This window comes from Denticeps clupeoides, chromosome 19 (genome assembly GCF_900700375.1).
Source record: "Denticeps clupeoides chromosome 19, fDenClu1.1, whole genome shotgun sequence".
NCBI lineage: Eukaryota > Metazoa > Chordata > Actinopteri > Clupeiformes > Denticipitidae > Denticeps > Denticeps clupeoides.
Window position 1 is genome coordinate 6,759,519 of NC_041725.1, and position 25,437 is coordinate 6,784,955.

The 25,437-nt window shown below is 42.3% G+C and overlaps 1 protein-coding gene across 1 annotated transcript in view; it reads left to right on the forward strand.

Annotated features, from left to right (window-relative positions):
* The first annotated feature begins 681 nt into the window (after nucleotides 1-681).
* Nucleotides 682-25,437, forward strand: part of schip1 (schwannomin interacting protein 1) — a 217,226-nt gene continuing 192,470 nt past the window's right edge. The window contains exons 1-5 of the mRNA XM_028961301.1: nucleotides 682-772; nucleotides 949-1,006; nucleotides 13,075-13,145; nucleotides 13,261-13,344; nucleotides 14,212-14,359. Coding sequence (XP_028817134.1) covers nucleotides 750-772; nucleotides 949-1,006; nucleotides 13,075-13,145; nucleotides 13,261-13,344; nucleotides 14,212-14,359 — 384 coding nt within the window. The 5' untranslated portion in view covers nucleotides 682-749. The remainder of the gene's footprint in view (nucleotides 773-948; nucleotides 1,007-13,074; nucleotides 13,146-13,260; nucleotides 13,345-14,211; nucleotides 14,360-25,437) is intronic.

Genomic DNA, 25,437 nt, shown 5'->3' on the forward strand with positions numbered 1-25,437 from the left:
TGAACATGTAACATATCAAAGACCCGACGACGAACAGAAACCATCAGGGCAGCTTTATACATTAGACACAGGTGAAAACAATTAGGGAACATTACACAGGACAACAGTTCCGGACCGGAGTAACCCCTTCCGGACCGGATCATGACAGGGTGCTGTGGACTGCACCCATTGGAAACCATAATCTTGAAAGGCACAGCTTATTGGGCAGTTCCTAATGGCGCCCATTTCTCTTGTTCTGTCTACTCTGGCTGCCATAAACACAAATCACACCTGAATTTATTACATTTGAAGGTCAGAGAAGAGGGTGTAGTGGCCTAGAGGGTAAGACGCATAACTCACCTATGAACCAGACGACGACAAAGTCACCAGTTACAACCCACTTACTACCAATGCTGTAAATGTAAATATAAGAACCCAAAAAGGAAATGCTTCACATGTGACATTTTTTTTATTATATGCTCCAGGGGACATATTTTTGGATGGTGGTCTTAAACCTCAGGCATGAAATATATATATATATATATATATATATATATATAGCCCCTGTCTAATACCATCACTCGTGGGTCTGGTCACGTTTTTAATCATATATTCCAGTAAAGTTGTCGGCGTCGCATGGCGAGACAGGGTGCCAGCGGGAGCCGAGGCATCTGATTGGCTGAGCTCGGCTTCTAAAGCGGGACCTCCGGAGCCGAGAGCCGCTCCGTTCCCAGCTGTTCCCGCCACCGGAGCGTCGGCGAGATCCAGGCATGCTGCGGAGGGGGGATTTTCGGTAGGCTCTCTCTCTCTCTCTCACTCTCTCTGTCACTAGTATTTAATCGTCTAGAAGACCACAACCAGTACCCGGTTTTCCGTTTTCCCATCACGGACGGCAGATTATTCCAGAAAAACCGGGAATGTGGGGGTGGAACGTTGCATTTGGAAGCTGAACTTTTATTGCTTTCGCAGGACGATCCGCCGAGGCGAGAACGGGGAGAGGAAGCGTCTGTCTCTGCGGATCTCTCAGGTAATTCCGACGTTCGATTCCACCGTTTAGACCCGGAGAGCGGTCTCGGGTGGGTTCCGCGTCACGGCGGACTCGGCTTCTCCCGGGCGATGTCCTTTAAGGAAGGGGCGGGCACTGATTCGCGCAAAATGACATCAACCCCGATGTCGCCTGCTGCAATAAGTCGCTCCGCATTCATCAGGTGGCGCTGACGTCGCTCGCGTCCGCGGGTTCAGCACCACGGAGAGGTCCCCCGGACCGAAGTTGTCCAACTTGGGGGACGAGGCAGCGGACAAGCTTCGAAGGATGCGCGTCAACCCTCCCCCGGCCGCGCGTGGTGCAGATATTGAATATTTCATGAATTTACATGCCTGCAGAGGGGCTGGCCGTGCACCTTGAGCTCAGAACAAAGATCCAGATCAGCTCCGAGATCAGATTATCAGCGCTTTTTATTCAACTATTCTGAAAATGCATTACTCTTCTATGCAAAATATAGTCTTCAAGAGATTATGGTCGCAGTTGCACTTTATGGGCAGTTGGGGAAATCATTACCACTGTGGGATGGGCTTGTTGTCGAGGCAGGAGAAGGGGCTGCTTTGACTTATAGCTCAGGGCGGAGGTACTAAAAATGTCTCCAGTTTGCTGGTTCAATTTGTGGCACTGGACTGTGAACTGGTGGGTTGTAGCCTAGTGGGTAACACTCTCGCCTATTAACCAGATGACCCAGGTTCAAACCCCACTTGCTACCATTGTGTCCCTGAGCAAGACACTTAACCCTAAGTTGCTCCAGGGGGGGACTGTCCCTGTAAATACTGATTGTAAGACGCTCTGGATAAGGGCGTCTGACAAATGCCATGAATGTAAATGAACTGGCATAAAAATCATGGCAACATAGCAGAAGTGAGGCTCTAATAATTGCACTAATATATACTTAGTTCATAGGAAACAGCAGTTTTGTTCATTGTTGATGTAAATGACTCTGGGGGCTGGAAATGTCTGTTACTGATGGAATATCTGCATACATGTAGAGAGGAACTTCATCAGCAACAAATAGTGTTGAGTTACTGTGTTCGTTAATGCAAGTCTGTTACTTACTTAGCTTCATTCATTATTAGAAAACCACTTTCATTTATTTTAGTACAGCTGAAAACTGCACCGATTAAAGAAGACAAATTCACACAAGTGTGGGTTCGACTGCACCATTATTTCAAACTTTGTCAATGACTATTATTTTGGTTGTTTCTATTCAATTTCGTAGAGGTATATAGAGGTTTTATTATAATTTGTTTATGGATACGTTTGCATATAGAACCTTAATAAAGTACCTGAATGAGGAGTTTAGCATTGAATAAATAGATGAATAAAATATCTTTACCTGTTTCACAATAGATGGAGATTATGTCAATGCAGTAAATCACATTAGTGATTTAAGTGTTATGTGTAGTAGTTGGTGACCCACCATCCCATTGCAAACATGTAGGTTGAGCAGGTCAAATAGTGTTCAGACGTTCTCTTCTCTCTCATACCATCATGTTGTTTTTTTGTACTAAGTACTTAGTTTTTAAGTTATGTTAATCTGGAATAGCGACTTGGTTATGTGATGGATAGTGCACAGGCCTCACATGTCCAACATTACAGGTTCGAGTCTGGGTCCAGGAGTCAAGGTTCTTGGATTCCAGAGTGTTTCTTCCCTGCATCCTGTCCCATCCGTGATGGGTTTAAGCGGTCTATATAGTCTGGAATGCTTTCCAAGAATTCAGTATTTAAGTTAGAGAACGATGAACAAATCCCTGAAACCTTTGAACAGAGGTTTGCTGTAAAAATCACTGTTCTATGGCGATAATTAACCAAAACCGCAGACGCTCTCAGGGTCTAAAGTGATAATTAGCTTAGGCAGCAGACGCTCTCAACTCAACGGGCCATGTAAACGCCTTTTAAATACTCATCCCGAGTGCTTCTCCATACAGCTCTAATCTAATCTGCTGGGCAATTTACTGATCTAGTGTACATTTACCGTGTAATCAGGGTGTGCGTTCTACATAAATAACTATTCCATGCTCTTGTCAATGGGATCTGTGTGGTGGACTTTTTTTTTTTGGTGGGGAGGGGGTCTAGTTTCCACCTTAAATCCATTTGAGTGGTTGTATGCTGAGTCTAAATCTCCTTCACCGCGTGCCCGCTTGGTTATTTGTGGCAATCGGGCTCTGCCCTTGGCTGCACCGCGCTCTCGCGCTCTGCCTTTGTTTCTCAGTTTTAATTGCGAGCCGCGTGTCTTCGCCATCAGACGCTCCTGTGATCTCCTGCTCCCGCTGACAGGGACGCGAGCTCGGCGCTCGGGCGGTGCTAATTTCAGATGAAGGCTGAATGAGAGCGGCATTAAATTTCAGGAGTACATTATGTTCGCACTGTACTGCCACAGGGGAAAATGGGGTTTCGGCGAGCGCGGCCCGCTCCCGGCGAAGTGCCGGAGAATTGAGCCTTAATAACCAGCAAGTGTCCCAAGAAAAGCTGGACTGATCTTGTCTGGAGCTTTGTGATTTCAGCTCCCTGCTCTGGGGCCAGCCTCATTTTCCATGCCTCACTGGACCGGGTGGCATTTCCATTTGTTTCTGATGCGCTTCTGAAGACTAGAAAAACTCCAGTTATTTACTGGATTTGGCAAGTGCTACATGCAAACATCATTGAGGCATTTTGAATTGTTTGGTTTGGGAAGGCTTCTCCATTTATTTGCTGACAAAGCGTGCTCTGAAGTAGGACGGGATCTGGGCTGGAGAAATTTCAAGTTCGTGTCTAGTTAGGAACGAATTGGGCGCCTGACCTATTCTTTATCAGAGGCAATAGTTGTATGGGTTTCTTGGGAAACCCTTGGGAAATGACAGGCTTGGCCGAGATTATTTTAAGTTTAAGTGAAAGCCAAACCCCTATGCCGTCAAGCAGTTTTTCTAACCTGCTCATTTGTATAGAAAGAAATCCCGGACCAGCTCTTCACAGGGCAGTCTCAGGTCTTGCATGAGTAGCTTTTTGGCCTCTGCAGGTTCCCCCAAGAAGTAATTTCCCTCTATTCAGGTTGATTTAAGCATTCAGTTTGAAAAAGAGGCTTGAAAAAAACATTTAAAAAAATTTGGCCTGTAATAAACAAAATATATATCATCCCAAACCATGCAAACTGGCAAAACAAACTGTGACAGAATGTGAATAGTACAAATGGGAGATTAGTGACCTCTGTACCTGTAACAGGAAAATATGAGAAAGCAAAGGAGCCAATTTTCTCAGCACCCACTGGTCAACCCTTAAAAAAAAAAAAGTCTCAATCCAGCCACTTCAGCCTTATCACTTTAGGCCAGGTAGAATGTGTATAGAAAGAGGATGGTCCATAAAATTATATACTTTTTTGTAGCAGGTCTATATAAACACACTAATCAGCATAATACGACAAGTATACGACAAGTACACAGCGACAAGTATTTATCTGGTGAATTTTTGAATACGTTAGTGAAGAATTCCCCTTGCTTGGTACGCACCTGCTTCATGCCCTGTGCAATGTGACCTTTACCTGGTTAAGCCAAGGATGCCCTGTCTTTGCGGCGTGTGTGTTTGCAGAGGTGCCAGTGGGCAGTGTGTTTGTGTTGGAAGCTCGGGCAGTGTGAACGAGCGCAGGCTGTAATTAGCATGACGGGGCTGTTTGGCGTGGATTTTGCAGTCGGCTGAGCCACTCCGTCTCTCTTGCAGCCACGCCAGTGCCGTATGTTCACCAAAGCGCTCCCCTGCATGCCTAAATAACAGCAGGAGCCGCCAGTTTGGGATTTAATGGACAATCTGATCACAGTTTCTCTTGTTCTCCCTGACATCTCTCTTCTTTGCGTTATGCCTTCTTTTATTTGCTTCATCACGTAACACATCACATAATACTTTCTACCAGACTGCTCATATGTTCCCTGCTTCTTTCCTGCTTTCCCACTTTTCAGCATAGTACAACACAACATCCTTTTTTGCATATTTGCTGGGAAAAGGAAGTCTTAAAGTGGCCTCATCTTAAATTTAGTTGCACAGCTGTATGTTACTACAGCCCAAACCAGTTAGGTGTAAAATCTGCTGTACTTGCCTAAATGTATTTTTCTGCAGTGGAGCCATTATGTGATGCCGCATGGGGTGAAGGACAAGGCACAGGGGCAGAACATGCATGTCGTGTAAAAATCACAAGCATGAAACCAAAATACACAGCATAATGTTGGTTCAAATGCAGTTAAGTGCCAGACAGGGCAGTGTGTAAAAAGTGCAGCATCACACATTAAACATTCTGTTGATTATCAAGATTTACGCAGAAAAAACACAGATCTGTGAGTTGAAATATAATCCTAAACCATTCCACACCTGATTTTTTCAGTGCAATATCTATTTGAAACCAATATGTGGAAAAGGAATTATGAGGATGAAACTATTCACCTTTCTAGCTTTTAACTTAGACCTGCACCAAACACAGACATTTTGAAATATTCACTGACACGAACCAGTCCATTAATATCAGTGTGAACTGAACAAATTTTCAACTGAACATTTTGTGTGTTGGCCAGTGCTGGTTCACATGGGTGTGGCCAATACAGAAGAGTATAATGAGAGAAGCATTTATTGCAATAAATAGCACCTCTATACAGTGTCGTGTCTACACCACTGTACTTGGGTGCCACAGGGGCAGCGGTGGCCTAATGGGTAAGAAACAGAACTGTAACAGACCTGTGCGGGTTCGAATGCCACTGAGCAAAGCACCGCCCCCACACACTGCTCCCTGGGCGCCTGTCATGGCTGCCCACTGCTCACCAAGGGTGATGGTTAAAAGCAGAGGACACATTTCGTTGTGTCACCGTGTGCTGTGTTTCACAACCACTTCACTTTCACATCAGCACAACTCATCAACCCTGACCCAAACCTGCTTAGCTTCACAGGATTGCACATTGTTGATTATGTTTGGTGTCTGAATAGGATAGCTATTTCAGAACTGCTGGTCTGAATTGGACCTGAACAGATGGGCCATAGCTCAGGAAGGCCAATCCTAGTTTAAGTGTCCATTTATATGCCTTTACAGGAAAACTGTTTGCCAAACGTTCAGACGCCACTTGGCACAGATGGCGACTGTGGACCCACGGCCCAGCCCCCACTCAATAAAAACTCTTCTTGCCAGAACACACTTGTCTGCCCTTGATGAACTGCTTAATTATGGCCCTGAAATGAAGTCCCTGTCTGCATGCATAATGGGCGCTCTCGGCTTCTGTCCTGTTTTTGAGTGGGTGTGTTCACCTCCAACAGTTCTTGAGTTGGCACATCCCCCCCTTCCGGTTCTTCCAAGTCGTGTATGTACATACACACCTTGGCCAGTTTTAGAGTTCAATTCATTGTTTTGTTCCTATGCTGCAATCAAAGTTTCCCCAACAACCCTCAGACAAGGATTCAGAAAGTGGTCATTTAAGCAGCTCTGGTATAATCTTTGGTTGAGGCTCAGTCATGCAGTATACAGTATGTAGTGCTGGCCATCGTCATCTGCCCATTTGTCTGATGTTTTATTCTCAACTGTCAGAATGGCGTATTGTAAACAAAGTTGAGCAGGAACGAACATTAAAAGAAAAAATGTTCTATACATCTGGAATATGTGGCTCAAAAATAAACACAATACAGAGGTAAATAGGTGAATAATGTGTTGCCCACATGCAACCATGAAAAGAAAGGAAAGTCCTCGAATGGAGACTCGGAGATATCGCCCATGGCCAGCACTGCTCATGTAAATTGATTTCCAATTTTCCGATTAATGAGCCTCCCTAAAGATACACCGCTCTTTCCCCGATTCAACATTTCCTCGTGCCCAGGCTATCAGGGAACATCTTGCCACAAATAAACCTGACAGATCTCAGATGGGATGGCCGCGTGCGATTGGCCTCGGCGGACCCCCCCCACCCCCCCCCACCCCCCCCCCCTCCTGCGATAATGCTGATCTCGGTGTAGGTTTGCTGCCATGGCTGGCGGTAGATAAGGCTCGGGCTTTAACGCTAATGTGTTGTGCTGAAAGAGTGCGCCTGCCAGCAGCCCTGAATGGTGTTTGGTGTTTCTGTCAGAAGTGCTGGCAGGAACTCTTAAAAGGCTAGCAGCCCGCCACTTTCACATTGAGTTTCCAGCGGAGAAGAGCTAGGTGAATTCAATACGCTCTACCATGTCGAACGATTCGATTTTTCCAGCAATTTTAATCCCATTTTTTATGATATTCCCAGAATGGAACCAAAGACACCAGAGGTAATAAACATTTTATTAACTATTTAGCTGCCCTCCTTGGCTCCGTTTTCAATCATTGCTAGCAGATCTTTATTATCTTTACACAGTGAACCACATGTCAAGTGATACTATGTTCTGCCACGTGTCTCAATTCAAAAGTAATGTAAGTTTGTCCAAAACCCAGTGGGATTCCATGGGATCCAATGGGAATCCAACTAGCATGAGAAAGATGCAAAAATGGATGCTGAGGAGGTAAAACGGGCTAGCCTCTGGTGATAACGTTTTGGTTGCACTGTGGAATAATTTTGACCATGAATAAATGATGTTTAAAAATGTTTAAATGACTCATTCTTGACCTAAACTATGTGTGAGTTTACATTCTAATAATTTGTTGAATAATGTGTCGATGAATCAGGACAAGACTGGAACCAGAGCTTTTTATTTGTACAAGCTGGTAGGCGGAGTCACCAGTACAACACACCCACTTTTTGCTTACTGACTAATGAGAACACAGCTGCTCTTCTACTCTTATTTCATGACACAGCGCAACAGAGATGGTGCCTATCCACACACCTTATGTTTAACCCCCATGTAACATACCTTTCAACATCCAACATTCAGCAATTTTCATCTAACTTACTCATTTCCCTGCACGTTTATTTTCCCTCTTATTCTAGCACTCATTCTAGCGCACGCAAAGCATGCTGGTACACTCAGGTTGGCTGGCCTATGCCACAAAATAAGTAGGGCTGTGTAAAATATTTTTTTTTTTTTTATAATTTTTTTTACTATGCATCGATTAAACTAACAAATAATTTTTCTCAAATTGGTTTGATATGATTCTTGATTGTTTTCACATTAATTGAGTAATATCTGAATGGAATTTACATATCTGAATGAATTTCTTAAAATTCCAACATCACGAAAATTTTTAGAAAGATTTTAGGAAGCTGAATAATATATTACACAGAAACTCAACAGTAGCCTGAAACATCACTTGTGTTTTTACAGTTGCCAGGGTTTTTGAGCTGCTTCATGGGCATCCTAGATGCTTATTCGAGCTAGTGGATCAGTTTTTCTACCCACTCGTGCTAGTGGAGGTACCACTCCGCCCCCAGACATATTTCTCTGGAACCTGGTGCTACATGTAACATTTAAACAAAGTTATGTACTGACGTAAAGTGCACATGTGCGACAAAAAAGCGACTACATAAAATGAAAACATGGGACACGGGTATGGGATTCGGGCTATTAAAAAGCTGTCAGGCTCAGGCCATGTTGTGCAGCTCAAATGTAAACACACACAAAACATACAAATCTCTACAATTTTCATCACAGTCATGAATAAGAATGAAAAATAGTTTTTTGTTCTACTGAAACACGCAGTGGCCAGTCTACATTAAGCATGTGTTGATTTGGGGACAGCTAGACAGTACAAGTCCTCAGTGCTGACCTCTGATCAGTGTGTGGAATGTGAGCTACGAGTCTGAGTATTTCATCATCGATCTTCTTGATAGAACCAGGGCTCATTTTTAATAATCCATTAGTTGAAGATAGGGACGCGCTGGTCTGTGGAGGATGGGGGTGGTGTAAGGGGTTCCAGACAGACAGCGAGGGGGAGTGTGTGAACGCAGCTTAGGAACATCTGCTCCAATGGCATGCAGGTCACATTGTGTTTGATACGAGCCTGAAGTACAGAGGGGGAAAGAGTACAAAAAAGTAGTAAAAGTATCTTTTGCTTAAATTCTACTCATATAAAAGTAAAAGTACCCATCTAAAAATCTAATTTAGTATACGTAAAATTTACTTAATTAAAAATTTACTTTAAGTAAAAATTACTTATTGACTTTTAATTACTTGTAATTAAATTACAAGTAATTTAAGTAAATTTACGTTCAGGTGCTATAATGAACAAACTATGTTCAGATCACCCCATAAAACATTTTTAAGAAGAAAAGTACCAAATTCTGAATTGTATGGGTCAACTCAAACATTACAATAAAAAATAAAGTATCCAAATTTGTGAAAATGTTCAATAATTCCTTATTAACAAACTGTGCTTTTTGTTCCTTCTATTGCAAGCAGTTGTACATTAGCTGTCTTTACTGACAAATGACCACAATGACTGCAGATGTAAGGAATGAAATAAAGTGTCCTGCCCCACAGAATACTACAGTATTAGACTGTAAAGCTCTTGGTCAGTTTGAGCAATGTAAAGTGTGGAATACACAGGCAAAAAGCATATACACTTCACCTATTCACAGCACATCACTGTGAATTAAGCTCAGTTGCCTCCTGTTTCCCCTTGATCATCCTTTAGATGTTTCTGCAGCTTAGTTGGAGTCCACCTGTGAACAAAACAGTTGATTTTACATATTTTGGAAAGGCACACACCTCTCTAGATAAGGTCCACAAACCAAGCAAGAAGTCAAAGGAATTGTCTGTAGACCTCTGAGACAGGATTATTTTGAGGTACAAATCTGGGGAATGATACTGAAAAAAAATCCTGCTTTGAAGGTCCCAATGAGCAGATTGGGCTCCATCATCCATAAGTCAAAGAAGTTCTTAACCACCAGGACTCTACCTAGAGCTGGCCGGCCACCAAAACTGGAAGCCAATGGGAGAAGGGCCTTAATCAGGGAGGTGACCAAGATCCTGATGGTCACTCTGTCAGAGCTCCAGAGTGGAGAGAGGAGAAACTTCTAGAAGGTCTGCAGAAATCCACCAACCAGACCCGTATGGTAGAGTAGCCAGACGGAAGGCACATGGCAGCCAACCTGGAGAAACTGACCAAGGATATGTGTGCCAAGCTTGCACAGCATGAGAAATGAAACTCTCTGGTCTTTGGTAGGCATCATATTTGGAGGACACCAGGCACTGCTCATCACCAGGCCAATACCATCCTTACAGTGAAGCATGGTGGTGGCAGCATCATGCTCTGGGGATATTTTTCAGCTGCATGTACTGGGAGACGAGTCAGGATAGAGGGAAACATCATTGATTAAAACCTGCTCCAGAGTGCTATTAAACTCTGGGGCGACGGTTCATCTTTCAGCCGAACAACAACCCAAGATGTCAGAGGAGTGGCTTTAGGACAACTCTGAATGTCCTTGAGTGGCCAGCCAGTGGCCAGTCTTGAATACGATCAAAAATGGCTGTGCACCGACACTTCCAATCTTTCAGAGGTGCTGCAACTCTTTGGGAATGGGAAAAACTGACCAAGGATATGTGTGCCAAGCTTGCAGCATCATATTTAAAAAGACTTGAGGCTGTGATTGCTGCCAAAGGTACATCGACAAAGTATTGAGCAAAGGCTGTAAATACATGTGATGTACATGTGATTTCTCAGTTTTTTTTTTATAAATTTGCCAAAACCTCAAGTAAACGTTTTCACATTGTCATTATGGGGTGTTGTGTGTAGACGTCTGAGGGAAAAAGAATTTAATCCATTGGAAAAAGGCTGTAACATGACAAAAATGTGGAAAAAAACGAATGCATTGGGAGTTTGTAATAACATTAAAACAAAAGATGACTTACTCTTTGCTTGGAGTGATTTTGCAAGTGAAGAGCATCACAAACAGTAAGTAATCTTTTGTTTTAATGTTTTAACAAATAACATTGTTTGGGTCAACAACCCTTTCGGTAGATTTCATTACAAGAAGCAGAATAACGCAAAGAATTTCAGGATACCTTTGTATTTGTAGTTATGTAGCATTTTGCCCAGATACAGTACTGCTATTTTCTGATTGGCTGTTGTGTATGCTTTTTCTCTTTTTTTTGATTGGCTGGTAATTCATTGTTTTTATTGTGAGGCGCTGCGGTCTGAGAAATATGCCGCACGCGAACTGCGCAATTTCCTTTCAGCCGGATTTTTTTTCTTCTGCATTTCATCGTCTGAAAGTTGGGTCGTGGCATGAAACGTCTCTACATTAAAGAAAGAAAGTCCAGTTGCCACGACTCAACTCTCACACAAATTCGCCTGGATGACTGAGAATCTTCATTGACATACTTCTGCATTTCAGTTTTTTACTCAGAAAGTGGGGGTTTTCCAATGTAGTGGAGTAAAATAATTGAGTAAAAGTAAAATTATATATTAAAAAAAAAAACTTTAAATTACAAATTACTCACAAAAACTACTCAATTACAGTAACGTGGGTAAATGTAATTAATTACTTTCCACCTCTTCTGAAGTCATTTTACTGTCCACTTCATTTCAAAACAGGAGTCAAATGTAACTTGAGACAGTGGAAAGTCATTGTGGAACTTGCCCAAATAAACCTGATCTGATGTCAGTGTTATATTACCAGTATAGTAATATGTAATAATAGTACCAAATTGGTCTGACTACATGATCAGTTTTTCTCAAAAAAAAGTGGTGTCATCTAACATTTATGCTGTAGGCAGCACAACACATTGTTTACATTTTATGGCATTTATTAATATGCATATTTATTAATGTACATTGTTAATATGCCCCTGACAAAAACATAACACGGCACTCCACACTAACTGTTTTTTTTCTGTCCGTTTATTTTACCCCATTCCTACCCACAGCACTGACACAATAAAGAGAACAAATAAAAATAAACGCATAAGAAAAATGATGAATTTAATATAATTTTAATAGCAATTTCCAGGATCTTGAAGATAGCTTCAAAGTCTCCAGATGGTGATATCTGTCACATCCACATAGAGATGTGAGGACTAGACCAAAGCAGTAAAGTAGTTTCTAATCAGATGTAAAAGCAGTATCAGAAAAGTGGTTCAGAAAAATAAAAGATGGGAGATATTGTGAAACACTGTCTGTTTTAATTGGTTTTATATATTCTGGCCAATACAGTAATACGCGTAGGTGGATGCACAGAGCTTGTCAGGATGTGTAGCTGCGCACAAATGCACAAAAGTATCTCTCTCTGCAGAGAAGAGCTCTGTTCTGCTCCACCACCTGGCAAAATTGTTGCTGTAATAGCAACCAGCCAAGGTGCAAGGACCCCTGGCTTTTAACACGAACGGAATATGAGACTCTAATTGGTTTATTGCATATCATGCCAAAAACCCACCCGTGATTAATACAGAGAATAAGAACCCTGCTTCTGGAGATGCTACTGATTTCCATTGTTAATCTAGCGAAAGTGGATCCTGGCGAACGTTTTTCAGCTCTCTGCACTCGTCGTTCCCACAGCACTGAGGTGTTGTTGACTCCTGCAGAGTGAGCCTGCTTGTTTGATTCCGCTCAGACTTAACTAAAGCTGTTTGGTGACAGCATCTTAAAATATCCCTAATTTTTTCATATTTTAGAACCCATATTATATGTCTTTTTCATTAGGAGAAAATCTCCGTTTACATATAAAATCATATACATATAGTAGTAGAGCATTCCTATAAATATTTATTTCTATATTGCTGCAAGTGTTTCTTCTTTCTCCATTGCTGACACGTTTTTTGTTAGATATACCTTACAAAACATATTAGTTATCACCCTTATACATAATGTTACTTTGTCTCTAATTGATCAACAGTTACTTACCACAACAATTCACAGAGATGCAATTACGGTGTGAAAATACGTGTATTGGTGATTTTTAAGAATTTTCTCATATTAAAATAACAAGTGTACTATTAGACCATGTCCTGCGGGTGTTACCAGTGCCCACTAAATGAGAACCCGTTTCTTCCCTCATACACTATTGAATTTCTGTGCTTATAGCTTTGTAACACAATAATCTTTTCTTTTTTTACCTCATCTGTTTTATTTTTTTTTGCTCAAGGGCACCTCCAATCAGGATGTGTCGTCATTATGTTTCGCGGATTAAGAGTTCTGGCTCATTTTACAGGAGGAAGGGAAGAGGTACCACTGCTTTTGCAGCAGGAGCGGGGGAGGACCTGGAGAACCCAAAATGGAGAGGTGAGACGGCCGTTCTGATCCCTATATTCAATGGGAACCCAATGCGCCCCTCTAACTTTGAAAATTACAGTTTTTAATGGATTGTGCACTAAGTGTTTGATGTCTGTTGCCATAGGAACCGCCATCTTCACACTGAGGAGGAAGACAATAGTCCTCATTGCCATGAGCAACAGCTGTACTGGGACAACAAGGCCATTATGTGCGTACCTGTTCTTCCTGTACCCGCCACAGGGGGCAGCATGACAAGGGTTTCACTGTTAGAATACCTCAGTTTGATAATTAGACAAATTCATTCAGCACTGTCCACGACATACTCAAGTTTCCTTTTAATTTACTTTAATGTAATGCATGCACACTGGATTGCACACTCTCAAAATCTTTTCCTTATGGGATGGTAGTAGCCTAGTGGGTAACACACTTGCCTATGAACCAGAAGACCCAGGTTCAAATCCCACTTACTACCATTTTGTCCCTGAGCAAGACACTTAACCCTAAGTTGCTCCAGGGGGGGACTGTCCCTATAACTACTTATTGTAAGTCGCTCTGGATAAGGGCGTCTGATAAATGCTTTAAATGTAAATGTAAATGTTATGTGAGTGTCTATAATGCTATTGTATCATTGTTACGTATTACCTAGGGTAATCTGAGGGTTTGGGCACATATGGAGGCTTAGACATCCAGGTCTAAATTAATCCAATTTCCTCCCAGCATTGGGCTGCATTGGTCTAGTTAGGGTTCACTGTAAGGTGAGTGATCCCATAACCCCCAGTTGTAACAACTATAGGGGAATATCGGCTTCAGTGAGGCCTGTGGGAGCAGCTCTTGCTCAAGGCCTCCCAGGTTGGGAGGGGAAATTGACACATTGACTCTGAACTTGTGTGTTATTGCTCGTAATTGAATTTGCTATATAGGTGCTATATTACCTTTTGGCCAGAGTCTCTGTTGAATGGTTTAGATGTACCACATTATGTTCAAATTACACTGCAATGAGCAAAAAGAACGGGCGGAAGGTGGAAGGGAAGCAAATGAAATTGGATTATAAGGCTCCTTTTTCCACATTTTCCAGAATCCAGAGGGCCTGGCGTACTACACTGTCCCGCAAGCAGGCCTGGAATGGGGGATCTGATAACAAAATTCATCAGCAAAATGTGACACCCCTGACGAGCTTCCAAACCACATTAACCATAAACCAGCTGGGCCCTGACCTCACTCTGGTAAGAGAGACGGATCGTTTATTAGCAACTGGAACCAGAGGACTTCCTCTGGCGGGGGGTCAGGACACAGCATCTTGGTGCCGCGCCCAGATCTTTAATTAGAACTCCTTTAGACAAACCGACGGAGCGGGCTGATTGATTAATGACGTTGTGCTGGAGCTGTAACTCTGTTCAATGTTTCCCCCCTGAGTCCACAGCAAGTTAATTCACTGCCCCTAGACAGGGACACAAAAACAAAAGGCAGAAAAAACACGGCAAGAAAAACGAGCGCCGAGACCAGTAGAGTGACTGGATGAGGAAAAACGAGAGAGAAGGAGAACACTGAGGACCATTGAAATGTTTGGGGTTTACAGCCTGTACACATCCACTGTACATTTAAAGCTTGTGCAGTCCTATTTTTAAGGTCATGATGCTATTTATTTGTTGTCATTTGATGCTATCGTTGTTCCTTATGCATGACTTTAACATATTAAATGACGGTCACCATCCTGTCGCCTTATCCTTCCAAAGCAGACGTACCTCTTGTTGGTCAGAGGCTGAATAAAGTGCATGAGATGTCATGTAAAGGTGGATGGGGTTTCCCTTTCGTACTCATTGCTGTAGAAAAAGGCACAGACATAACGTTTCTGCTTCCTGCTTGTTGAGTGAAAGGACTGGGACGTGTTCAGAGAAAGACAGATATTGCATGCGAGGGGTCTACAGGTGTCTCTGGGCGCGTACGCTTGTTCTCTCTTCTCTCCACAGCAGATGGGCCGGTGCCCAGAGTAATGCGGCCTGCTCAGTAGTCGCTGTTCCGGACGATGGCTTTCTGTTCATTAGTCTAGCAGCGGAGGTACGCTGTGCCTCATTAGATCAGGAAACAAAGTTAGTGTTAAAGTGTGCTGTTAGCAGAGCGGGGCAGAATGATTGCGTTGTGCTGAAGTGGATAGGCTTACAAAGCGGGTGTCTGGCTTATGTCAACACATTTCGATTAATGGCATTTCCTCAAAGCATTAACACGACAGGGAAGAACCGACCGGCGCATGTTAATTGAATTATTTAAAGAAACGCAAGAGGAAGCAAATAATTGATCATGGATAAATGAAACTAAATAATACATGGGAACCGTTCATGAGAATTTGCAGAAATAAATACATAGACATTTCTTGTTAGCTGTAACTGAGAGAGGAGGAACTTGCAGACCACCACTCTATTTATGCTTTCTATGGAATTTGGACTACACTGAGATGATTGACAGCCCCCCATCTCCCTATGTTTGTATTGTTAAAGCCACTTACGTCACAAAGCCGAGGCTTCTTCTTCCTCCATTCTCTACATTCATAATAGCCCTGGTCTTTGGGTGTGATCACCATACAGACATCTTTGGTCAAGTATGCATCCTGTCAGCTCTTTAATTAAAGCATTTTAATGGGTCAACTGTATATGTATGGTATACGAAGCCTGGATCCTTGTGGTCCAGAACCAGAATGTTTTCACTCATTATTTAATGAAAGTGAAGGAACTGTGAAACACTGCAGCGCAGCACACGGTGACACAACGAAATATGTCCTCTGCTTTTACCCATTACCCTTAGAGAGCAGTGGGCAGCCATGACAGGCGCCGGGGAGCAGTGTGTGGGGACGGTGCTTTGCTCAGTGACACCTCTGTGACACCTTGGCGGCTCGGGTTTCGAACCTGCAACCAAAAGCAGAGGACACACTTTGTTGTGTCACTGTGTGCTGCGCTGCAGTGTTTCACAATGAATTTCACTTTCATTAACCGCTTGGCCACCACTGCATTAGCAAGCTACAACATCACAAGAACAACTAGTCCAATTAGACCGCAGCCATTATTCCAACAAACAAACAGTGTTGTTATTTCCAGCTCCAGCAAGGTAGCTTTTGCGATTTGAGAAATAAATAACAGTGTCTTTAATGCACCGTCCAGCAAATGCCTAATGCTTCAACAAAGAACCAGCATGACAGAGAAAATTAACTGCTCGACTCTTTGCTCATTAGCTTGATTTCTGCACATTGGGTCAGTTTTAATGCTCCCATTGACACAGCAATATAGTACAGAGCTCCCTGGTAGGGCACAGACATGGACAAGCAATACATTAAACTCTCATTACTCAGAGAACATAAATGCTCACTATTATACAAGACCAACAGGACAGCCCTGAAATTGATGTTTTTTTTCCCCTCCCTGTTTCTACACATATACATTGGATTGAAACTTAATCTGAATTTACATACAACAAACAGATGATTCAATAAACCGAATACAGATAAAACAAGGCTCATGTGGTATATTACATATTATTTATACATATTATTTAAACTGGGGTGTATGGTTTAGAATATCTCACAGCTCAATGTAGATTCTTGGCCTCATCATCCACTTAAGTAGTGTAGAGGAGAACTCTATTTAAGAGCCAGTAAGACATATATTATGGTTGTCAGCAGTAAAGCACGTCTTATTATGTCTTACACAAAGCCACTTTTCTTTGCAAGCTTCACTTATAGTACAAACACACATATACATATAGACACACACACCCACACACACAGACACACACACACACACACACACACACTCAAAAACCATAGCTTCAGAGCCTTGGGTGTGAAAAATGTCAAGGCTCTCCTCGCTTTCTGTTCATAGCTGAGTGCGGCGTGTGATCGGAGGCAGTGCCCACTCAGGCAGCAGAATTATTTACTGTCTCGGCCAGGTTGGCCTGATATTAAATCAATAGCCTTCTGCTATGATCTAGTGACACAACATCCTTGGAACTCCACTCCACTAGTCCAGTGCTGCACCAGCCCACAAAAAGTGCGGTGACCACTCAAGCACAAAGACTCTACTGATGCTCAGCAAGGTTAATGATGTATATTAATTCAACACTACGCTCTCATTTGCCAGATGCAGCCAACAATTCTCAGAAACTACCAAAAAAAAGTATGGAATTTGGATTGCCAGAGCTGTAACAGCCTTTAAAGTAGTGGTGGGCCGTTATCGGCGTTAACGTGCTGCGTTAACGTGAGACTCATATCGGGCGATAAAAATATCGCCATTAATCTATTCACAAAGTTGGGTTGGGAGCTGGGTCTATACTACGCAAGCTATTGTGCCGGAGTTAAATGGTTACACTAGATTTATAAGTATATTTCTTCTTTCTTGTGTCTTTTAGTTTCTTATTTCCTAAAGATCTTTATTTTTTATTTTGTAGCGCGGATGTATACCTAGCGGATGTATACCTGCACTGTAGGGGGCGAGAACGAGTCTTCGAACTGTGAAATTACTAGAGCTGTAATACTCGGATCCTTTTTAGGATTCGGCTCCCTCTGAGTCACTCACTAAACTGATCCAGGTGTGTGAGTCACTTGAGTCACTTGAGTGGAGCGCTAACCCGCTCTCTGATCCGGGTGCGTGAGTCACTTGAGTCACTTGAGTCACTTGAATCAGTACGCACCCGGATCAGAGAGCGGGTTAGCGACCTGGTGGTTAACTTCCTCTACAACCGGACTCATGCTAGCCAATATATTGGAGTTTACAATTTAGACATGGTGTAGTTAGGACTCGAAGGATTCGGTTCAATGGAGACCTCAGATTCGTGACTCTTGAGTCATTTAAAGGATCCGGGCAATTAACCCGGGTGAGTAATGAATCGCACAGCCCTAGAAATCCGTGGAAACACGGATGCAGCTATGAAGCCGCCGGGTTTGCTTCAGGGAAAATGTATTTTTAAGATTAATCTAGATGAATTTAGATTGCTATAGATTAATCTAGATGAATTTAGATTGCTATAGATTAATCTAAAATTAATTCCAAGACTACAGTGAGATTAATCTAGATTAAGAAAATTAATCTATGCCCACCTCTAATTTAAAGACAAATTTACCCTATATAAAACATACAGAAAATATGAAAAAACAACCAACATGCAGCCATTTGATTATATAATTATTTAAGGTTCTCTTCTTACAACTGGACCAATTTTTCTTTGCCCAAACAAAGCTTTTATAAAAACCAAAAAAACAGAATTCAAAATGAATTTGGAAACCTCCCAAAATTTGGAAACCTCCCAACTGGGCAGCATTGCATTTAGCATATACATTTTAATAAAATGTTGACATGTCACTATTGTTTATTACTTTTGTTAATTGTATACATAGTATATTTAGCAAACTTTTATTTTAAAAGAGCATTACAACAAATCAAAATATAAAAGAAGCATATTTTGAGCTGTCAGTTTTTCAACAGTTCAGTTGTTCTTTAACAATTTAGTTTTTGGAAAATGTTGGATTTTTGCTCGCAAGTCATTCTGCCTTGTGTCTGTTCTCCAATGTCAGTGTTTGGAGGATGCACATGGCCATTTCTGTAGCACCATCGAGTCTTCCTGAACTCCTCGAAGTGACTTAGGTAGCAGCAACAGGAATATTACTGGAAGTGCAGCATGGACGCGAGGGGAATGGGACGGAGAACCGCTCCTCTTTATTCGACTCCCGCCTGTGTCGAAATTACCCACGGAGGCCAATGTAAGTGGGCGGAGTGTTCTTGTGGTAATTTATTTGTTGTCTCTGAAGGGGAAATGCTTAAGCAAGCATTCCTGGCCGTTACCCTGTCGCGTGAAGGGCGGTGCGCTCTCTGTTCCGCACTTCCCGTCTCTTACCGCCTAGATGCTAATGGGTAAGTCGAATGAATTTGCTGCATGAGATGCCATTTTCAGTAATTTGATCTTAACTTGTTAAATGCTGGTACCACTTAAATGTTCACTTTTCAATTCGTCGTGCAGAGTAATCACGTATTCTAGTGACTATCAGGCATTAAAGACCACACACACTCAAGCAGAACTGTTCATGTGAGCACACACTCTTGGGCCCACGAAGTGATGTGCCCAAATTAGCCATTGATTTTTTTCCTTTTGGTGCACCTTGGAGTGAGGGCGAGTGAGATTTATCACAAGTGTCCAGGGGAGAGGAGTCGACTCATATTTCTCCGGAAGGAGAGAAAAATATATTAAGAGCCTGATGGAACCGAGATGGCTGGAAGCAAGCTGATCATTTGGGGAAAAATATTATTCTGATCATTTCGATGGTACCTGGATCATAACTGGAAGCTGAGCTCAGTATTCGAGATGTTGTCCATCACAGGTCTCCGGCCTGTACAATTTTAAACCCCTGACACTCACACACATGCTTGTTTTACACCATAAATGCAATAACATTTTTTTTAAAACCTGATATCTACCACTTACTTCATCAACCACATGTAAGCATTTCCATTTTTGTAGCTTTTGTTAAGAAATCAAACTGAGCCCATTTTTACATAAATATCATACACACAAAACGAATGGCCAGGGAAGCATTTCGGAATACTAAAGTCAGAAAATTAATGAAACAAACAAATACCAAAGCTCTGAGACACTCTGGGTGAAAGGCTTGTGCTGTACACAAGGCAATTTCAGTCCGCACTGCTCTCATCTGTAGTGCCCTGATGGTGGAACAACCTAGCAGCCAGAGCAGCGCTTTTTCTCTCTGTCTTCAAGAGTCTCTCCAAAACTCATCTAACTTGCTCTTACTCCACAAAAAAATGAAATAATCTCCCCATCCAGTTACAGGCATAGCTCCCAGGGAATCCAGGGCAATGGTGGGATTTATATGCAGGTTGGCCTCCCACTAGGCTACTACGACCCATAGTATAATGAAGATATACAGTTATGTAGCATTTTCTCTTGAATACAGGACATATTTTCAGTTCGCTGGTTCTATAATGTTAGGGAAAAGTTTTCTTTGGCGCAGTTCTGCAGCGACCGCTCGGTAGATTGAATGCTCATTTTAACGGTTTGCCGTATGGGTGTCGATCGGATACTGACTGGCGCAGGGTTTAGATTGGGCCCTCAGATTTTACTGCTGAGTTTTAGATTGGGTGCTGAGTTTTATGGGTGTGAAGTAGCCTCTGAGATTGGATGTTCTTGCTGCACCTGAAGCCGCTCAGTTCCTATTATACACACACTCATAAATCTAAAGAGGCCACTTCCCTGCAAACAGCCACAGTAATTGAGCTCTGGAGTTTGAGGCTGTTTCTGTATTGCTCTACCACAGAACACACACACACTGAAACACTCACACACACATAACCCTACATACCACGATAATGTATGTACACAGTACCAGTCAAAAGTTTGGACGCACCTAGTCTGTGGCGGTTATGGAGTGCGAGGCCATTTTAAGAACCCAATGCAAGAAACATATTCAGAATTTGTTGTAACAGGAGAAAGTGAAGGATGTCTGATGAATCTGTGTTTTCAGAGTCGCCTCCTTTTACCTTCATGGCTGCTTTGTTCACTATTGTCATCAAAAGCAGCTTCATGAGACGCTCATTAACGTGTGAAAGATAAGTTCAGCATAAACCTTCAGGACTTCAGGACAACCATCCACGTTGTCCAAGTTAAGGTGGTGGAGAGAGGAAATGCTGCCATCACTGCAAAAAAAAAAAAGAGATGCAAATGTTAAATTTTTTGCCTTGTTTCCTTTTTTCACATAAATGTACATGTGTTATTTCACAATTTTGTGTCTTCTATTTTGTTTTTGCTAATAAAAAACACTTATCACATGAATCATTGTAATTAATTTATGAATATTGAATAACATGTCCGACCCACGATACAGATGTGAAATTCATCTTAGCCAGAGCTAGACCCTACGTAAAGATTACGATGATCACTGAAGGAGTTTCAGTGCCGATTCCAACGACACACATTTTTTTTTTAGATTTATTAGACAAGGGAAATCAGGATCATCGTGGTTAATCGTAATTACTTCACCGCAAATTTTGCAATTAATTCATTTTTATTTATCGATTGGCAGCTGTAGTTAGTAGCCCAGCCACACCCGAAACCTCAATGACGGAGTGTGCAGGTGATTCATTTTAAACAAGTTCATCCCCTCTGGGCATTCGTTGCAGGCTCTTTCTTATCTATCTGTCTCACCCTGCTCTTTCCTTGTGGTCAGTGCATCCCATCTAATGAGCTCCCATGAGTAGGTTGTATAGTGTTCCATCCTCCGCTTTGACCCATAAGAATAGAGATTTTCCTCACTGTGCAAGCACACGACCTCGTCGGCCCGCCATCCAGCTCCTATAACAGCCCATTAGCAATAGCCTCTCGTGTCACTTCGCCCCTCCCAGGAGCGTTCCTATATCGGAACCTAACATGATCGTGATACCCAGACTGTCTGAAGTGGCACATTTGAGAAGGAAGGCGTTCGTCAGAGCACCCGCTCAGTTAAAACCGGGTCACGTCACTCCAAGAATTCGCCTTTACTTTCACACACCATGCGCCCTCTCTCACACATGAAGCAGCTCGACTCACAGCCAGCCCACCCTCGCTTCCGTCCACCTTTCGGTCACAACCTTTAAATCTATTTCAGTAGCAGCGTGCTAAGACATTGGCCCCAGGCTAACTCTTAAATCTGCTCTTTCATTCGCAGCCTTGCTGAGTTGGCCCATGCAAATGAAAGTGTACCCGTCTGTAGCGGGCAAAACGAAAGTCTTTTTGTTCTGCACACTAAATGCTAGCCCCTCTTCACCCTTCATCCCCCCCATCATTTTCAGCCCACCACTGGCTTTCATCAGAATGACTCTTGCCGAACATTCTGGAAGTTGGGCAAATCAATAGCTTTTAGCCAACGGCATAACTGACACCGCAGGAAAATTTCAGAAGCGGCAGAAGACTTTGTGGTTAATTGCTGTCCAATTAGGGCACATTTTAATGAAGCACAGTTCTTGTTCGATGTGTGCTATGCAGTCTGTTCTATAGAAATTCCTCAACATGTTGCCAAATTTGGGTGGTAGTCTGCATGCAAGTTGTTGAAGTGTTAATTACTGTGCTCTTTCTAATGAACCCTAGAATGTCTTGAATGCCTTCTCAGCGGGACAGATGAAATTCATGTACACTACCACTCAATAGTTTGGACACCAACTCTGTGGTGGTTACGGAGTCTATTGTCCCATCCACACGAGAATGAATTTCCCTTAAATGGGTTTTCTGTGTCTAAAAAACTTGCGACCACAAAGGAGCATAATCTGAAATGTTGTCGTCCTCACTGAGACAAAGTGCCGTTTTGACCCCCCTCCATACCTGTAAGTGGCACCCCAAAGTACACCCCGTCTTACACGTCCAGTTCTCCTCTGCGGTGTGTTAAACTGGCGGAACACGCCTTTGTGCTCCAGTCTTGACTTCTCATTAGAAATGTGGGCCATAGAGAGAATTTGTTGTAGTTGGTTTATTAGGTTCAGCAGCTGCTGCAGCGCAACCACAACCGTGTTATCTGCCATTGTTGTATGTGTGACACGTTTGGGGTCATAGGTCAGGTTGAAGGTCAGCGTTTTCCACACGGATACACTGAAAAAAGGAATTCACACTGGACACAGTTTCAGAAAATAACCATTCTGGGACTCCTGAAATGCTTTTTCCTTGTGGACGCAAGGCCAGATCGGATAGAAATGTTTAAGTTTTAGAGAAAATCTTTCTTGTGTGGATGGGGCTTTAGATGGAGGAGATTGAAGAATCCAACGCAAGAAAAACATTTACTATTTTTGTAGCTTTGTTCACTACTGTCATCATCAATAGAAGTGTCATGAGATGCTCATTAAGATGACCGAACAATAAGAAGGTGTTCAGCAAAAACCTTCAGGACTTACGCCGTCTAACGTAGAGAAGGCAAGAGTGTGAAATGCTTCATTGGCAATGATCCAGCATTAAAAATGTATCAAAAACTGACCCTTTTAATAAGGAGGTAGTGGGTGGCACACAAACAACATAGAGCAGATGGACAGTAGCCTGTGGAGATACAAGGTGAACTAGAAAAAAGCAAGACAGTTAAAAAGAATTAAAAGTGGAATGAATTCACAGAGGAACTAAAATAGTGCACTGCTGCAGAATCTTTTTTTTTTAATTCCGAATATAAAATGGAAGGGTGTGAATGGAATGATGGAGAAATAAAAAGAAGCAATGGATGCGTAAATATTTACTGTAAAGGGGTGGCATAAAATGTAGCCGAGCAACAATCATCAGCCTACTTGTACCCCTGATCAGTCTATATAATAAAATTAATAAGGTGCAGAAAGTGTAGGATGTGCATAGTATGGTTGTTTTATGGAGCATCGTTGGAATTCTGCGGTTACCTGTTTTTTTCACATTACGGCAATGCTAAAATATTAGGTGTGGCAGATCACTTCAATTTGTTGAAGTTTAGCCTTTTTTCAATGTGTCAGCTCGAGTACATGACAATTACCAGACGTGTTATGCACATGGCAAAAATGTTTCTACAGAAAAAAACACACTTCATCCCAATATGACAGGAATTTGTTAAATATTTCAGCCATTAATCTACATGCATTTGCATAACAATGAGCGTTTAGATCAGGCATGTATGTTTTAGGTTTTGAAAGGAACTGGTGGCAGTGTCTCTCTGTAAAAATGTACGTTCTCGGTGAAGATGCATCAGATGCGCTCTTTCATCAGTATATGATGTTCTCCCTCTATTCTGTCAGTTTGGGTGAAATACTGAACTCAGTTTAATTAAACCTAATTAGAGCTGAGGCACCGGCAGTAATTACTGTAATAATATACAACATCTAATCAATACTGAGCCGAAACCACCTCCTGCAAGGAGTCCAAAAGAGGAACGGAACAGCCCTAATATTGGGGTTGCTGAGGGGAAGAAATTGTTGATAAATGAACTTTTCAGTTTGAAGCTACACTCACAGTTGATCCTCCTCCCACCTACTGTAACCGTTTTATTACTTTTGTGTATTTTGGTGGTAACATTTGACTTGGCACATTAGATGATCTGAAAATGCTGTTTCTACCAAGTGTGTGATTATATGTGCATGCCCACACGTGTCTTTCTGTGTGTGTGCAGGTTTATGAATTCAGGGTTTGGCAGGTTGTTAAATTATGTTCATTTGTTCCAGTCCACCATACACAGGTTTGTCTGTAGATTATGGGTCGTTCAGTCCATATTGGCGTGCCTTTAACCAGTGTTCTGTAAGGTCTGCCAGCCTGGGACGTTTTTGAAATGTAAATGTTTCCATGCCATTGCTATGCATGACGGATATAACCAGGTTGGTTATAGTGAGCTCTGCTCTCACTGGGGTTCCTGATGGATGCTGAGCAATCCTGGCTGGCTAACAGTAGAAGGCCCAGTGGTTTGGGTAATTGACTGGTTGTGACCGGGAATAAAGAATTGTTCTCTGTTCATGCCCGAAAAGCCAAATGCAAAACAGAACAGGTGCATGTTGGGAGGACAGGAAGGGGGAAGGAGAGAACAGTTCTAAGAAAATCATCTCACTTATACGCCTTGCTTTTCAAAAGTGGGACTTCTCACAGTTGCTGCCTTTCTTTTTTGTCTCTGTCACCTTGTCCTTTTTACACGTTGTGTTCTTCGTGTGTGTGTGTGTGTGTGTGTGTGTGTGTGTGTGTGTGTGTGTTGAAAATCCCTGCACCTCTTTGCTCTTTGAAGCAAAGTCACATCTGAATCTCAGCCTTACCTGAGACAGTGCTGTGGAGTGGAAATCAGAGCATGTTCCTCCTGATTTTATATTACCTTTAAGCCCTTATCTCAAGTAATTGCAAGGGGCTATTTTACATTTTTGTTCTGTTTAGACTTCTGAGAAACAAAGTCAGTCTGTACAGTTTGATTTTCCCACCAGGCCGAACATGTGAAAATGTTCATGAATTATGTTTATGAATAAATACAGTTCAGTTCAATTTCCACGTTTTTGGGTGATTTTGAGCTGAAGCAATCTGGTATCTTTTAACACGACTCAAACACATCTGTAGTTCTGTACACAACCACTGTATGCACCTACATTTTAGTGGGTATTTTAAAAGGTGAGATCCAGAGATATTGGTGGCTGTCTACTCTGTGATGCTTTCCTAAAAGGCGAGGTTGTGGAAGGAGAGAGGGATGGACGGGAGGAGACATCGGGCAGGAGGGCAACACTTCTCTTGGCCACCGTTTCTAAAGTAACAGGTTGCGAGAAGAAGCACAGATGCCCAAGGAATTCCAATAGTGGCAAGATTACGGAGTTCA